Source organism: Ranitomeya imitator, chromosome 1, assembly GCF_032444005.1.
Source record: "Ranitomeya imitator isolate aRanImi1 chromosome 1, aRanImi1.pri, whole genome shotgun sequence".
Classification (NCBI taxonomy): domain Eukaryota; kingdom Metazoa; phylum Chordata; class Amphibia; order Anura; family Dendrobatidae; genus Ranitomeya; species Ranitomeya imitator.
This window is the reverse complement of record NC_091282.1, coordinates 758,989,501-759,005,004: the sequence shown is the minus strand read 5'-3', so window position 1 is coordinate 759,005,004 and position 15,504 is coordinate 758,989,501. Positions and strand designations below refer to the sequence as shown.

Below are 15,504 nucleotides of genomic sequence, written 5' to 3'. Positions count from 1 at the left end.
TGTATTAATTATTTTTTGTACACAGTTTGTCTTTTAAATTGTTTTTTAATCTTATCATTGTATCTGTGCGGGCACTCTGCACACAGTACCAACCTCTGCCACCCACTGTTCAATTAATGTGTTTTACTTTACTATTGTCCTATCACCATTCTTTGCAGGTCCATGACTAGTGGTATTTTTGGTTCTTTATACTTCAGAATGGTCTTGCCATTCATCCTTTAGGACATATACAGGTCCTTCTCAAAAAATTAGCATATAGTGTTAAATTTCATTATTTACCATAATGTAATGATTACAATTAAACTTTCATATATTATGGATTCATTATCCACCAACTGAAATTTGTCAGGTCTTTTATTGTTTTAATACTGATGATTTTGGCATACAACTCCTGATAACCCAAAAAACCTGTCTCAATAAATTAGCATATCAAGAAAAGGTTCTCTAAACGACCTATTACCCTAATCTTCTGAATCAACTAATTAACTCTAAACACATGCAAAAGATACCTGAGGCTTTTATAAACTCCCTGCCTGGTTCATTACTCAAAACCCCCATCATGGGTAAGACTAGCGACCTGACAGATGTCAAGAAGGCCATCATTGACACCCTCAAGCAAGAGGGTAAGACCCAGAAAGAAATTTCTCAACAAATAGGCTGTTCCCAGAGTGCTGTATCAAGGCACCTCAATGGTAAGTCTGTTGGAAGGAAACAATGTGGCAGAAAACGCTGTACAACGAGAAGAGGAGACCGGACCCTGAGGAAGATTGTGGAGAAGGACTGATTCCAGACCTTGGGGAACCTGAGGAAGCAGTGGACTGAGTCTGGTGTGGAAACATCCAGAGCCACCGTGCACAGGCGTGTGCAGGAAATGGGCTACAGGTGCCGCATTCCCCAGGTAAAGCCACTTTTGAGCTACAGAGAAGCAGCACTGGACTGTTGCTAAGTGGTCCCAAGTACTTTTTTCTGATGAAAGCAAATTTTGCATGTCATTCGGAAATCAAGGTGCCAGAGTCTGGAGGAAGACTGGGGAGAAGGAAATGCCAAAATGCCTGAAGTCCAGTGTCAAGTACCCACAGTCAGTGATGGTGTGGGGTGCCATGTCAGCTGCTGGTGTTGGTCCACTGTGTTTCATCAAGGGCAGGGTCAATGCAGCTAGCTATCAGGAGATTTTGGAGCACTTCATGCTTCCATCGGCTGAAATGCTTTATGGAGATGAAGATTTCATTTTTCAGCACGACCTGGCACCTGCTCACAGTGCCAAAACCACTGGTAAATGGTTTACTGACCATGGTATTACTGTGCTCAATTGGCCTGCCAACTCTCCTGACCTGAACCCCATAGAGAATCTGTGGGATATTGTGAAGAGAAAGTTGAGAGACGCAAGACCCAACACTCTGGATGAGCTTAAGGCCGCTATTGAAGCATCCTGGGCCTCCATAACATCTCAGCAGTGTCACAGGCTGATTGCCTCCATGCCACGCCGCATTGAAGCAGTCATTTCTGCCAAAGGATTCCCGACCAAGTATTGAGTGCATAACTGAACATTATTATTTGTTGGTTTTTTTGTTTGTTATTAAAAAACACTTTTATTTGATTGGATGGGTGAAATATGCTAATTTATTGAGACAGGTTTTTTGGGTTATCAGGAGTTGTATGCCAAAATCATCAGTATTAAAACAATAAAAGACCTGACAAATTTCAGTTGGTGGATAATGAATCTATAATATATGAAAGTTTAATTGTAATCATTACATTATGGTAAATAATGAAATTTAACACTATATGCTAATTTTTTGAGAAGGACCTGTATGTCACTCTTATTTGCAGTATTTGTTTATATACGGATTTCTTTTGTATTTAGGTAGCTATGTCCACTTTTTCTGCTTGTTCTAATGCTTCCCTATAGGCAGGGTGTTTTTTGTTTTCTTTTTTACATATGTTTGCTGCTTCTTACTACAGATACTGCAACTTTTTGAGCCTATGGATCAGCAGTGTCACTTTATCGCAACACAGAACAAAATCGCAAAACGCCTGTGACTATTTAAATGGTTTGAACATATTGTGAAACGACTTTTCTTCTACTTTGGGATCAGGAGAGGCACATGTCTTTGAAGCTCAGGCATAAAGTATGTCGGATTTTACTTTCTTTGCACTGTCATAGAGCCATGCCAATAGTTCCTTCAGTTGTGACTGGATTAGATTTTTCTGTATGGCATATTGGGTTTATCTATACAAAACCCAGAATTTGTACTTACAGTCAGCAGTCGCTCTGCAGTTGGTCGTTTCTTTGGGTTCTTGGTGAGGGAAACTTTAACAAAGTTATGAAAGACGGGCGTCCTGCAAAGGAACAGATGCAAGAGGCAATGAACTTTGCAAAAAAAAATGAGAATGAGAAGCTCGACCAGGCAATACAAAGATCTGATTCTCATATAAGTCAGATAAGCGGGTGGGGTAAACTATCCCTGGCTAGCTTCTTTCCCTATGGCAAAAGAAAATCCCCATAGAAGTAATACAGTTTGTAAAGTAAGACAAAATATGGCTCAAACTGGTAGTGACCTAAACTCTATGATCACCACTACTTATTAGGGGCAAAGCTGTTGGATTTAGGTGCTCTACTTACCATTTCAGTTTCTCTTTTAGCTTTGGAGGCTGGAAGTTGCTCTTTGACATGAGGAATAAAGCTCTATGTGAAATAAAACATGCATACATAAATTTAATCCTGTGTAATAAAAGATTTATGTGCAAAAAAGTAGATTAGTACACAAGCGTGCACCTCCTGCGTTAGGAAACAGGGTCCCCTCCTATCAAGTGTGACTCTCCTCATAAGGGAACTGAGTGTATAAATGGTCATCGCCATAAAGTAAGAAGCTGAGCGGCAGATATAAAATATAATCTTTACACGCACATAGTGGATTATCCCTTAAAATTGTGAGCAACGATTACAAATGAAACAAACCTCATTGGATGTAGATCAAACAACGGCGGCTGCAACTCTGCCAGTTCTATTGAGGTGATGCCGACTGCCCAGATGTCACACAGCTGGTTGTAGCCTCCGTTTTTCTCCACGGCTGCCACTTCTGGAGCCATCCTGTAATGCAGTGCATAGTTATATATGGAATACATGCAAATGATCTTAAAAGAAAAAAAAAAATAAGGTCTCGTTACCAGTATGGAGTCCCAATAAAAGACTTCCTCTTGGCGATAGTTGCAGTTATCTTTGCTGCCACCCCGAAGTCGGCTACAAGAGAAACAGGGGAGTGACCTACTATGAAGACAAAGACGACTATGCCCCATAGAGAACATAAGAGATAAGTTGGTACCTAGCTTGACATCCCCATTGTCTGTGAGTAGTATGTTGGCACCCTGCAAGAGACACGTACATTTCATTAAAAAAAGGAATCTAATGTGAATTAATATGTAACATCACATTGATGTCCTCCGTACCTTGATATCTCTGTGCATTTTACCTTTACTGTGTAAATATGCCAGACCCTAGAGGAAGAAAATAAAAACCAACATGAGGAAAGGCAGCAGTAAAGCATAAGGATATGACCACATTCACATTCAACCACTGTAGCAGGCTTTAAAAATAACATTTCTAGCAGATTTTAGCCCACTTGCAAGTAAGTGCATCAATGCAACAACCTGCAACCTCATTATTTTCCTATGGGGACACAATGAGCTGGCGACTGGCCTTCCGCTCGGGTGTCCTGTGAATTTGTAAGTGCTCGGAGATTTAGTTTTCATCACCGAAGCTGAATGATTTACAGCTACTAGCCAGGCTGAGTACATGTGGGGGTTGCCTGGTTGCTAGGGAATCCCCACATGTAATCAAGCTGGCTAATAGCTGTAAATCATTCAGCTGCGGTGATGAAAACGAAATCTCTGAGCACTAAAAAATACTCGGAGGACACCCGAGTGTGCTCGGGAAACCTCGAGTAACGAGTATATTCGCTCATCTATCTACTGTACATATATATAATTGTCTAAGGTCCACTTTCGTCTGTTTGTCTGTAACTTCCGTCTGTCTGTCTGTCACGGAAATCCCGCATAGCTGATTTGTTGCACCTGGCGGGCCGCGACAAATCAGCGATATTGGGGCGGGATTTAAACACGGCTTCACTTTTTACTATTGATGCTGCTTATGCAGCATCAATAGTAAAAAAAAGATATAATGTTAGAAATAATAATAATTAAAAAAAAAAAAAACACATTATATTCTCCCCTTCCAGCGTCCGCACCAGCCTTTCCCGTTCCTCGCGAGACCGCTACATCATCACGGGTTATTGCCGCAAGGCATTACCGGGAACGGAGTGTCGCGAGGACCATCGTTAAAGGCCTAGCCTGGTTACGGGGGCCGCCGGAAGGGGAGTATACAACAAATTTTTATTTTAATTCTTTTTTCACAGGGATATGGTGCCCACATTGCTATATACTACGTGGGCTGTGCTCTATACTACGTGGGCTGTGCTCTATACTACGTGGGCTGTGCTCTATACTACGTGGGCTGTCAGACTCTTTCGCCCGGGGCCCTCAAAAACATGGAGCTGGCCCTGGCTTCACTAATTGGTCGTGCCCATCCGGCCGCGAACAATCAGCGACAGACGCAGTCCGGCCGCGAATTGGCGCGGGATTTGAACCACGCTTCGCTGATTGGTTGCGCCCGGCCGGCCGAATCCTGTGTATTCATTGCATTATTCTGAAATCTTCATAAATAAACTACATACATATTCTAGAATACCCAATGCGTTAGAATCGGGCCACCATCTAGTCACAAATAATTACCAATCCCTAAGGATGAATATTTCACTACAGATTCCCCTTTTGCAGCCATGACCACTTCTATTTTTCTGGGAAGGAGTTCAACAAGATTTTGGAGTGGTCTGTGGGAATTTTTGCCCTTTTATACAGAAGAGCATTTGTGAGATCAGAAATGGATGTTGGAAAGAGGCCGGGCTCACAGTCAACATTCTAGGTCACCCTAAAGCATGGATGGGGCACAGGTCCTGGCATGTTCTTCCCAGCAAACTCCCCCAACCATGTCTTTATGGACTTTGTACACTGGATGCAGTCATGAGGGGAAAAAAATGGGGTTTCCTAAACTGTTCACAAAGTTGGAAGCTGCAATTGTTCAATATGTCTTTTGCTGAAGTATTATTATTTCCTTGCACTGAAACTGAGGGGCCGAGGGCAATCAATGAAAAACAGGATTTTTGGTTGCTTACCGTAAAATCTGTTTCTCGGAGCCTTCATTGGGGGACACAGAAACCATGGGTGTATGCTGCTGCCGCCACTAGGAGGCTGACACTATGCAAATAAAAAAGTTAGCTCCTCCTCTGCAGTGTACACCCTACCGACAGGAAGTAGGATATTCAGTTAGTGAGAAAGCAGTAGGAGAAGCAACGTGTAAAAGAGAAAGAATAATAATAACATAATAAACTTTATCCACATAGCGCCAACAAATTCCACGGCGCTCCATAGATTAACAGTTTCAAGCACTCAAAGAGTATTCAAAGAACTCAAACGTATACAGTAAACAGAGCTGTTCAACTTGGGAGGGAGCCGTGTCCCCCAATGAAGGCTCCGAGAAACAGATTTTACGGTAAGCAACCAAAAATCCTGTTTTCTCTATCGCCTTTCATTGGGGGACACAGAAACCATGGGACGTCCCAAAGCAGTCCCTGGGGTGGGAAAAACAGACTTCCATCAAGTACGAGGACTCACCACTGCCGCCTGCAGGATCCTTCTGCCCAGGCTGGAGTCCGCCGTAGTCCGGCGAAACGTGTGGATGGAAGACCAGGTTGCCGCTTTGCAAAGCCGTCGGCGAAAGCCCCTGTGAATATCCTACTTCCTGTCGGTAGGGTGTACACTGCAGAGGAGGAGCTAACTTTTTTATTTGCATAGTGTCAGCCTCCTAGTGGCAGCAGCATACACCCATGGTTTCTGTGTCCCCCAATGAAAGGCGATAGAGAAAACATCCACATAGCATTATCCTCCTACACCAAATTGTACAGCGAACACAATGCAGTCAAGGAGTAACGTCCTCCTCGAATCACCAAACCCAGACTCCTCCATCAGACGCAGATAGAGAAGCAAGATCCGTCACTGCACAGACGTCTCCTCCATACTCCAGTGTTGGCGGCTTTACACCACTCCATCCGACGCTCGGTATTGTGCTTGGTGATGTAACATCAGAGGACTTCTGGACACTGTAGTTATGGGGTCAGCAGAGTTGGTGACTTTCCTGCCCTCTGCTCCTCAGTACTTGGTTCCCCGCTCTGTAACGTTACGGGGTCTCCACCTCATGTCCGAGTTGCTGCGGTTCCTTCCACTTCTCAATAATATCACTCACAGGTGATGGAGGAAGATTTAGGAGGAAGAATTATCATAAACAGACTTGTTGCCTCGGTGGCTCCTATTACAGAACTGCACTGGCATCAGTGAGCTCTGCACCATCGGCAAGTCTGTCACTTGATAGTAAAGGCAGATGGTATGGAGGGGGGGCTGGATTTTGCCAATAGGACTGAATGAAAAACCTGAATTCAATTCATATATGTTGGCAAATGCAGAATATTGTGGTAATGGTTAAATAAGACAGGCTGAGTGTCAGTCGAGTCAGTATTAGGAAAGAACCAAAAACCCACATCCTCTTTTTTCTACATTAAAAGCTGAAGGCGACAGTCACATAAATAGATATAGTGCAAAAGCAGAAAATCTGACTCTGGTTCTCATTATATTACAGAAGAGAATAAAAATCATCTGTCATGGAGAGCAAAGCTGTACCACGTATGATATCCTTGGGAGTGAACAGACCGTCTGAGCTTTATACTTTCCTCTCACTCAGCCGTATATGCTGGTAATCAATGTTCTACACATTTTTAAGAGATCCACAATTTTATACATTAGAGAAGGCGCTTTTTCATCCTGCGCATCGAGGTGACCATGGAAGGTGTTCATCAGTCCCTGTTGGTGGCTGCTCTAAATCATTGGCAAACATAGTTCTGATTGCAGAATGGATACCCTGTGAATGTTTGCAATGGCAAGCAATTTTTACAGGATGTCTCCCTTGTTGAAGTTTATATGATAAGACAAATACCTGCAAGGTTTCCCGGCACATGTAGGAAATTTGGTTTTCCGAGAGTGGTCCAGTGACTGCAAGAAAAAAAAAAAAAATAGATGACATGGATCAACCAATATTCATGGTCACAGATCTAAACTTTCCAAATACACCAATAATCTTTCAAAACAGGGCTCCTGATGCTCCTTAAAAGACCGTTTTGAAAAAGGCCATCTTCTACTCTCAAAACCAGCATGGTCATTGGAGGCAAGGAAATAGAGAAATGCTCCTACTGATGATCCTTATCTCAGGTAAGACAATAAAGGCCCATATCAGAAGTAATCCCAACTTTTCCAATCAGGACTTCCCCCAACAGAAAAAGTATAGTTGCACCTATCTCAATAGTGTTGGTTCTGTAGAAGGTGAATATAATTTTGCAAACCACAGACAAAATTGGATAGTCGGGTCATCCCGACAAACATAAGTAAATAAGGCAGCACACTGCAGCGCTAGAACATGCAAACCTGAAACACGAAATTTGAACTGCATTACTGCACTAGAAACCTGAAAAATGAGAGCGTTTAGCGCATAAAAATGGCCAATTTTATGTGTACCTGGTAGCCCCTTTACGGCATCTCTCCTATACCAGGTCCTACACCTGCCTTACCTCGCTGAGAATAAACGTCTCCATCTGAGTGGGTACATGTGAAACCTCTTCCTAGACCAAAATTCTCTCTCTCTGTGGAGGGGTATTGGACCTGCTGCAATCAAAACACCTGTGGCTAGAAGGCGGCGTGCACGATCAGAAGGCTAAAGAATACATTTCAAAAACCTGACCGGCACATGTACCCATTCAGATGGAGACGTTTATTCTCAGCGAGGTAAGGCAGGTGTAGGACCTGGTATAGGAGAGATGCCGTAAAGGGGCTACCAGGTACACATAAAATTGGCCATTTTTATGCGTTAAACGCTCTCATTTTTCATGTTTCTAGTGCAGTAATCCAGTTCAAATTTCGTGTTTCAGGTTTGCATGTTCTAGCGCTGCAGTGTGTTGCCTTATTTACTTGGCTATATGCGAGTTGGCGACTCTGGGTTCAGCACCTGTTCACACTTAGTCTATGTTGGATGTGCCGGTCAGGTTTTTGAAATGTATCCCGACAAACATGACATACTCCCAACAAAATTGTGGGATATGGACACCAAAAAAAAAAAATCTAAATTTAGACAGTGCTTGGATCGAAAGATCCATTCCATATATACCTACAAGGCAGTTAGCTGAAGTTCGGAGACCTCGCAGTCAGGTCTTCCAATCCAAGCCTACCCATGCTAACATTATTTCCAGCTGACCAGTCCAGCTGCTGAAGAGTAATATTGGGTTGACACCAACCAGACAGGAACTCATGTTAGAAAGGTCCATGATTTTGTTGAAAAGTCTCCAAACTTCATTGTAACCACTGCCGGTAAAAAAAACTGTTTAAACAGTTTTTTACCGACAATGGTTACAACAGAGATTACACGTCATTTACGGTATTCTCGTGTTATAGAACTGTCCCTTACCATGATAGATGTCCTGGAGAGACCCTCCACCGCAGTACTCCATACAGATCCATAGCTTCTCCCGGCTTGAAAAGAGAAAACAAAATCACTAGATTATTGGAAGTGTCCAGCAGAAGACAGTCACCGATGCATATCTGATAATTAAAACGTATACAGCATTTGAGAGCCCTGGTACACAAAAGACCGACCTTTAACATCACAATGTAAGAGGTCAGTCTTCTGGAACCCGGGACACGAACGTTTATACTCCAAATCTTTAATATAGAAGAGAATCAAGAAATTTTGAAGAAAAAAAAAAATCTTAAAAGGGTTATTCAACATTAATAGCGATCACCTATCCAAAAGTTAAGTTAGACCACCATTGATCCAAAAGTTTTAACAGTTGGACGCCCATTGATCCAGAGAACGAAGATCTGAAAGTCTCCATTCTATCTCTATAGGACTGCTGGTAATAACCGAGGGCTGTACTCCGGCAATCTCGTGGTGGTGGCACGGATGCTCCTCAATTCTTACGGGGCATTTTAGAGCCACCTTCAGGGAATTGTCCCATTAGTCGGACCCCCATGACCCATAATTTATCACCTATCCAGAAGATAGGTGATAAAGTGTTATTCCCATTGTAAAATGTGATCTTAATTTATGGATCATGAGAATCCAACTGCTGGGATGGTCCCAATAATTTGACCCATTGGATTGAATTCCTTCTCTAGGGGACTGCTCCCATAATTTGGATCACTGGGTTAGGAATAAATCTTCATCTATAAAAGCACATTATAAAGTAATAGTAAATTGTTAGGATACGCCATCACTTTATGATCAGAAAGGTCAAACCTTTGGGACCCTGACCGATCCAGAGGTTGGAGGCGACAGTGTCTGTGCATTACTGTAGATTGTAAGCTCTCACGAGCAGGGTCGTCTTATTTCCCTTTAATTATTGTATTGTTAACGCTGTTACTTATGACTTGTGTTTGAAGCTGTTAGGGTATGTGCACACGATGCAGATTTAGTGCAGAACTGCAGCAGATTTTTCTGCAGCAGAAACGCTGCAGAACTGCACTGTGATCACAGTACAATGTAAATCAATGTGAAAAAAAAAAAAGCTGTGCACATGGTGCAGAAAAATCTGCGCAGAAACGCTGCAGATTTCAAAGAAGTGCCTGTCACTTCTTTTGTGCAGTTCTGCAGCGTTTCTGCACCCCTCCATAATAGAAATCTGCAGGTGCGTTTTTGATGCGTTTTTCGTGCGTTTTTTATTCGTTTTTTGTGCAGATTTGTGCTAAAAAAACGCATCAAAAACGCATAAAAAAACGCATCAAAAACGCACCTGCAGATTCTGCCAGGAGATGCAGATTTAGTGCAGAACTGCAGCAGATTTTTCTGCACCAAATCTGCATCGTGTGCACACAGCCTAAAACTGTAAAGCGCTGCGGAATATGTTGGCGCTATATAAATAAATATTATTATTATCATCCTCTTTACAGTATTTCCCTGTGAATCGTCAGCACGACCATCCGGCTGTGCAGAAAGCTGCGGCTGCTCTATTGCTCACTGTGTAGGGAAAGACAGTAAAGAAAAAACGCAATGTAGGGAACTAACACATGTCTGGTAGCAACTCCCAGTGATAATGTAGCTCATGTCCAGGAGCGCTGGACTCCCAGTGATAATGTAGCACATGTCCAGGAGCGCTGGACTCCCAGTGATAATGTAGCACATGTCCAGGAGCGCTGGACTCCCAGTGATAATGTAGCACATGTCCAGGAGCGTTGGACTCCCAGTGATAATGTAGCACATGTCCAGGAGCGCTGGACTCCCAGTGATAATGTAGCACATGTCCAGGAGCGACGGGCTCCCAGTGATAATGTAGCACATGTCCAGGAGCGTTGGACTCCCAGTGATAATGTAGCACATGTCCAGGAGCGCTGGACTCCCAGTGATAATGTAGCACATGTCCAGGAGCGTTGGACTCCCAGTGATAATGTAGCACATGTCCAGGAGCGCTGGACTCCCAGTGATAATGTAGCACATGTCCAGGAGCGACGGGCTCCCAGTGATAATGTAGCACATGTCCAGGAGCGCTGGACTCCCAGTGATAATGTAGCACATGTCCAGGAGCGACGGGCTCCCAGTGATACTGTAGCTCATGTCTAGGAGCGACGGACTCCCAGTGATAATGTAGCACATGTCCAGGAGCGCTGGACTCCCAGTGATAATGTAGCTCATGTCCAGGAGCGCTGGACTCCCAGTGATAATGTAGCTCATGTCTAGGAGCGTTGGACTCCCAGTGATAATGTAGCACATGTCCAGGAGCGCTGGACTCCCAGTGATAATGTAGCACATGTCCAGGAGCGACGGACTCCCAGTGATACTGTAGCTCATGTCTAGGAGCGATGGACTCCCAGTGATAATGTAGCACATGTCCAGGAGCGATGGACTCCCAATGATAATGTAGCACATGTCCAGGAGCGATGGACTCCCAATAATAAAGTGATGGCATATCCTTGACAAGATGGGAATTCTCCCATACCAACAGTCCCTCGGACCTGCCCTTGACAAAGGACCGGTGAAGATGATGAACTTAGTACTAAAAGGGCGCGGTCTCTAATCGGAGGAGTATTAGAAACGGGACTGTACCAGAGATAGCTGCCAAAGTAGGCCACGATGTTGGTGTGCTTACATTCCTTCACCATGAAGATTTCTTGTTGTATTAGAGAGAAGTCATCACCTGCAGACAGAGGAAAGGAGAAACCTGAAACTCTGCCATGAAGTACACAGGACTAACAATCATTTTTGTGGAGTCTCTAAGGGTGTACATACATGTTACAGTTTTTACAGTTATATTATAGAACCTTTTTTTTTTAAAGGATATGGACACCTGGCTGGAGTAAAGAACTCACTACCCTCATAGGCGTTTGAGCTTGGGTTAGGAGACCCGCAGCCAATGTGGACATGATGACCTGCATTACAAACGCTCCAGAAGAACAAGTTCACTGATGGATTCTCAGTGAACTTATTCTGCAGCCAGCAATGTGCAGCTAATCAGAACCTGTAAAAACAAAACAGGACAACATTTTAAAATGAAAAGCAATGGTTAAATATTTAGTCCAAAATTAATTTCCTACAGACCCACCATGCTATGGGAGCCATATAAATTCTATCATGACATCAGTGAAGACTTGCTGTTAGTTTGTCAAATTTCCAACAATCAGAGCTACAGACGAAATGTGCAGATAAACCTTGTGCACCATTTGTCACGAGCTTCCCGTCCCGGCTGGTGTCACAGATGAAGAATGTGAGTCATGGGCTGAAGATCACTGTACATGGTTAGCACAACTAAGAAGTGCAAATCAGCCACAAACTATAGTTGCAGAAGGAAACAAATTATTTCCTGCAGCTCCTCTGCTCACTACATATGGATCATACTTAGAATATAGGCTGTGTTATTTGTAAAGAAATCCCATAAAAGCTGGACAGCTACAGCGGCACTGAACATAATCCGTAATAACCAAGGATATCCTCAACTTATAGGTTTTAGGTGGCATTTGCACAAGCCTCAAGTGTCAAAGGGCAAATACATCTACTGTGAGCTGACATGGACCTACACTTACGGTACTCATTACTGTAATGTATAAACTTATTATTGGAAATGATCTATTAAACGGCATATGTACAATAAAAAAGCACCATGGTCTTACATATACAGCTGCAGAATATCAGCTGCAGTTTACAACAATTGCCTTTGCAAAATCTGCATCAGCATCCTACCTTTTAACTGGATTATTCTTAATAATATTTGGAATAATAGATGCAATATACCTTGATAAATAGTTTAAAAGAGGTTGACTACTAATATGAGTTATGGCATACTTTTAAAGGTAAGGTACCGCGTTTGTAGGTCATTAATAAATCACTGTAATGTAGCATAACATGCTGCTATAAGCAAGTTTGAAATGCATGTGAAACAGATTTCATGTGTTATATGAGTTTAAAGAATGCACTGAGGGCTGACATCTTGGTTTTGCAGCAGTAGCAGGGCACCATCAGTGTCAGATTACGGCACCCCATGGACATAGGAGATAATAGACCTGCGCTGACCCTATCTCTAACATTGTAGCAGCATTACCAGTGAGCTGGTCACGCCTCTGTGGGCTGCACAACTCACTGCTGTAGGTGTGACTAGCTGCCATTTTATTATAGCCCTGTGCTATCTGCCGAGCTCCACTTACTCTCTATCGCAGGACAGAAGAAGCGCTCACTGGAGCCGGAGGATGGAGAGTGGGGAGTGCAGGTGATTTACCTCCCTGCTCCTCTGTACTCCAGGCAGGCACGTCCTGGGCAGACATCCTCTGCTCCTCACACGCTTCTCCTGCTGTGTCTCCGCCTCCCCCTCACACACAGTCCCTGTGATCTCCGGTAAGCTGCACTCACAGCCTGCAGAGAGGGAGGTGACACCTGGAGAGAGAGCAGGGCAGCTGACAGGACAGGGATTAAAGGGAACCTGTCACCCCGTTTTTTCAGTATGAGATAAAAAATACTGTTAAATAGGGCCTGAGCTGTGCGTTACAATAGTGTATTTTGTGTACCCCGATTCCCCACCTATGGTGCCGAAATACCTTACCAAAGTTGCCGTTTTCGCCTGTCAATCAGGCTGGTCTGGTCATATGGGCGTGATGACATCGCTGTTTCTTCCCCCAGATCTTGCATATCTTTCCGTTGGTGGCGTAGTGGTTTGCGCATGCCCAACTGCTGAATCCACTGCGCAGGTGAAGAAAAGACACGCGATCGGCGCTATTTCCCTGGTGATCGGTGGGGGCGGCCATCTTCCTGAGGCCGCGCGTGCGCAGATGGAGTCCTCTGCTGCCCGGGGCTTCAGGAAAATGGCCACGGGATGCTGAGCGTGCGCAGATGGAGATCGCAGCGGCCATTTTCATGAAGCAGAGTTCGCATTTCGGCTTCAGGAAAATGGCCGCCGCGATCTCCATCTGCGCACGCGCGGCATCCCGCGGCCATTTTCATGAAGCCCCGGGCAGCAGAGGACTCCATCTGCGCACGCGCGGCCTCATTAAGATGGGCGCCCCCACCGATCACCAGGGAAATAGCGCCGATCGCGCGTTTTTTCTTCACCTGCGCAGTGGATTCAGCAGTTGGGCATGCGCAAACCACTACGCCACCAACGGAAAGATATGCAAGATCTGGGGGAAGAAACAGCGATGTCACCACGCCCATATGACCAGACCAGCCTGATTGACAGGCGAAAACGGCGACTTTGGTAAGGTATTTCGGCACCATAGGTGGGGAATCAGGGTACACAAAATACACTATTGTAACGCACAGCTCAGGCCCTATTTAACAGTATTTTTAGCTCATACTGAAAAAACAGGGTGACAGGTTCCCTTTAAGGTGGGGGAAGGGGGATGGCAAGAATGTTATTCACAAAAAATGCTGCGGAGTCCACTGTGTTCTGCTCCTCTGTAAACAAGCTGTGCCTCTGATGCAGTAACTGCTGGTGATAGCAGGTCACAGGGCAGTCACACACAAAATGGTGCTGCCCTGCGATGCTGCTCTTCATTCTGCCCCAGGGATATTAGACCACCCAAAAGGGGAGGGAAATGGTGATGTCAGCAGTTACTGCCCCAATTTTGCTGCTAACAGTAAAGCTGCTAAATCTTACTACAGCTGCTTGAGGTCTAAAACGGAAAATGCTCCCCCTAGTGGTAAATATGTATATTTGTAGAAAAATATATAACATTTTTCATATAGAAATGTTCGCAAACAGTGCAAACATTGCATTAATACATTTTAATTACTATTTTAAGCTTAATTTTACAAAAAAACAAAATACAAGAAAACTGGTGGCACCTTCCCTTTAAGATGTATGTTAAAGGGTTATACCCTATTCTAGACAATGGATGGAGACTACCGTAACTTGTTTTTTGGGGAATAACTTGCTGATCACTGTGGATCTGATTGCTGGGACACCTAAATCCTGTTATCAGGGCTCTGCAGCACAGTTTTGACTGAGGCAGAGGGGTGTTTGCTCAGCCTCGACTCCATTAATTGTCAATGGGACTGCTAAAGAAAACAGAGAACAGTGCTACACTAGATGTCATTCCCATATACAAAGAATGGAGTAGATGATGAGCAATGTGCGCCTCCATTCTAATGAAAATTGTGCTGCACAGCCCAAATCTCAAAATTGCTAGATGTCTCAGCGGTCAGACACCCAGCGATCAGCAAGTTATCCCCTAGCCCATGGAAAAATACACATCATAAACGAAGCATTGCTGCGGACCACAGCATGTCAATTTATATCGTGGCTTTTATTGTGGATTTCATCATTGCAATGCAAAACTGCAGCATTTGCCCTAAAGAAAGCCACAGCAAATTCTGCAGTGATTACAACCTGCACACACACACACACACACACACACACCTTTATGGTAGGTCCACGTAACAGAAAAAAAGAAAACGCTTGAATATCACATAATGATTCATGAAGATTGGATGCCGATGTCACCAATGCATTCACTATAGAAACCTGCAGTGAAAATTGACATTTTCCACATTGAATGCCAATTCCCTATGCATGACTGACCATGGCTTTACGGAGGTGCTCCTTGCACACTCTATCCATAATGATAGTAGAATATCCATAGCATAAACCGTGACTATTAGCTGGAGTAGCCACCTTCGCTGGGTGACAGTCCAGAGCCATCCAGACGCTCCAGAGAACGTTGGGATACAAGAGTTGTCACCCAAAATCTGCCTAATTTGCAATGCACGTCACAACCCAAGAGAGTTAAATGCCACTCCTGGTTAACCCCCAACTATAGCTTAATACATATATTGGGATGTCAGGATACAATCCGGCTGTCAAGTCTCGTGCCCAA

At 43.9% G+C, this 15,504-nt stretch overlaps 1 protein-coding gene across 1 annotated transcript in view; it reads right to left on the bottom strand.

The window, feature by feature from the left end:
* MAP4K5 (mitogen-activated protein kinase kinase kinase kinase 5) overlaps positions 1-15,504 on the bottom strand; it is a 132,152-nt gene that overhangs the window by 58,762 nt on the left and 57,886 nt on the right. Inside the window, exons 3-11 of the mRNA XM_069735275.1 lie at positions 11,249-11,339; positions 8,618-8,682; positions 7,100-7,155; positions 3,448-3,495; positions 3,324-3,366; positions 3,169-3,241; positions 2,960-3,091; positions 2,624-2,686; positions 2,259-2,340 (exon numbers count right to left, since the gene is read on the bottom strand). Of these exons, the coding sequence (XP_069591376.1) occupies positions 2,259-2,340; positions 2,624-2,686; positions 2,960-3,091; positions 3,169-3,241; positions 3,324-3,366; positions 3,448-3,495; positions 7,100-7,155; positions 8,618-8,682; positions 11,249-11,339 (653 nt within the window). The remainder of the gene's footprint in view (positions 1-2,258; positions 2,341-2,623; positions 2,687-2,959; positions 3,092-3,168; positions 3,242-3,323; positions 3,367-3,447; positions 3,496-7,099; positions 7,156-8,617; positions 8,683-11,248; positions 11,340-15,504) is intronic.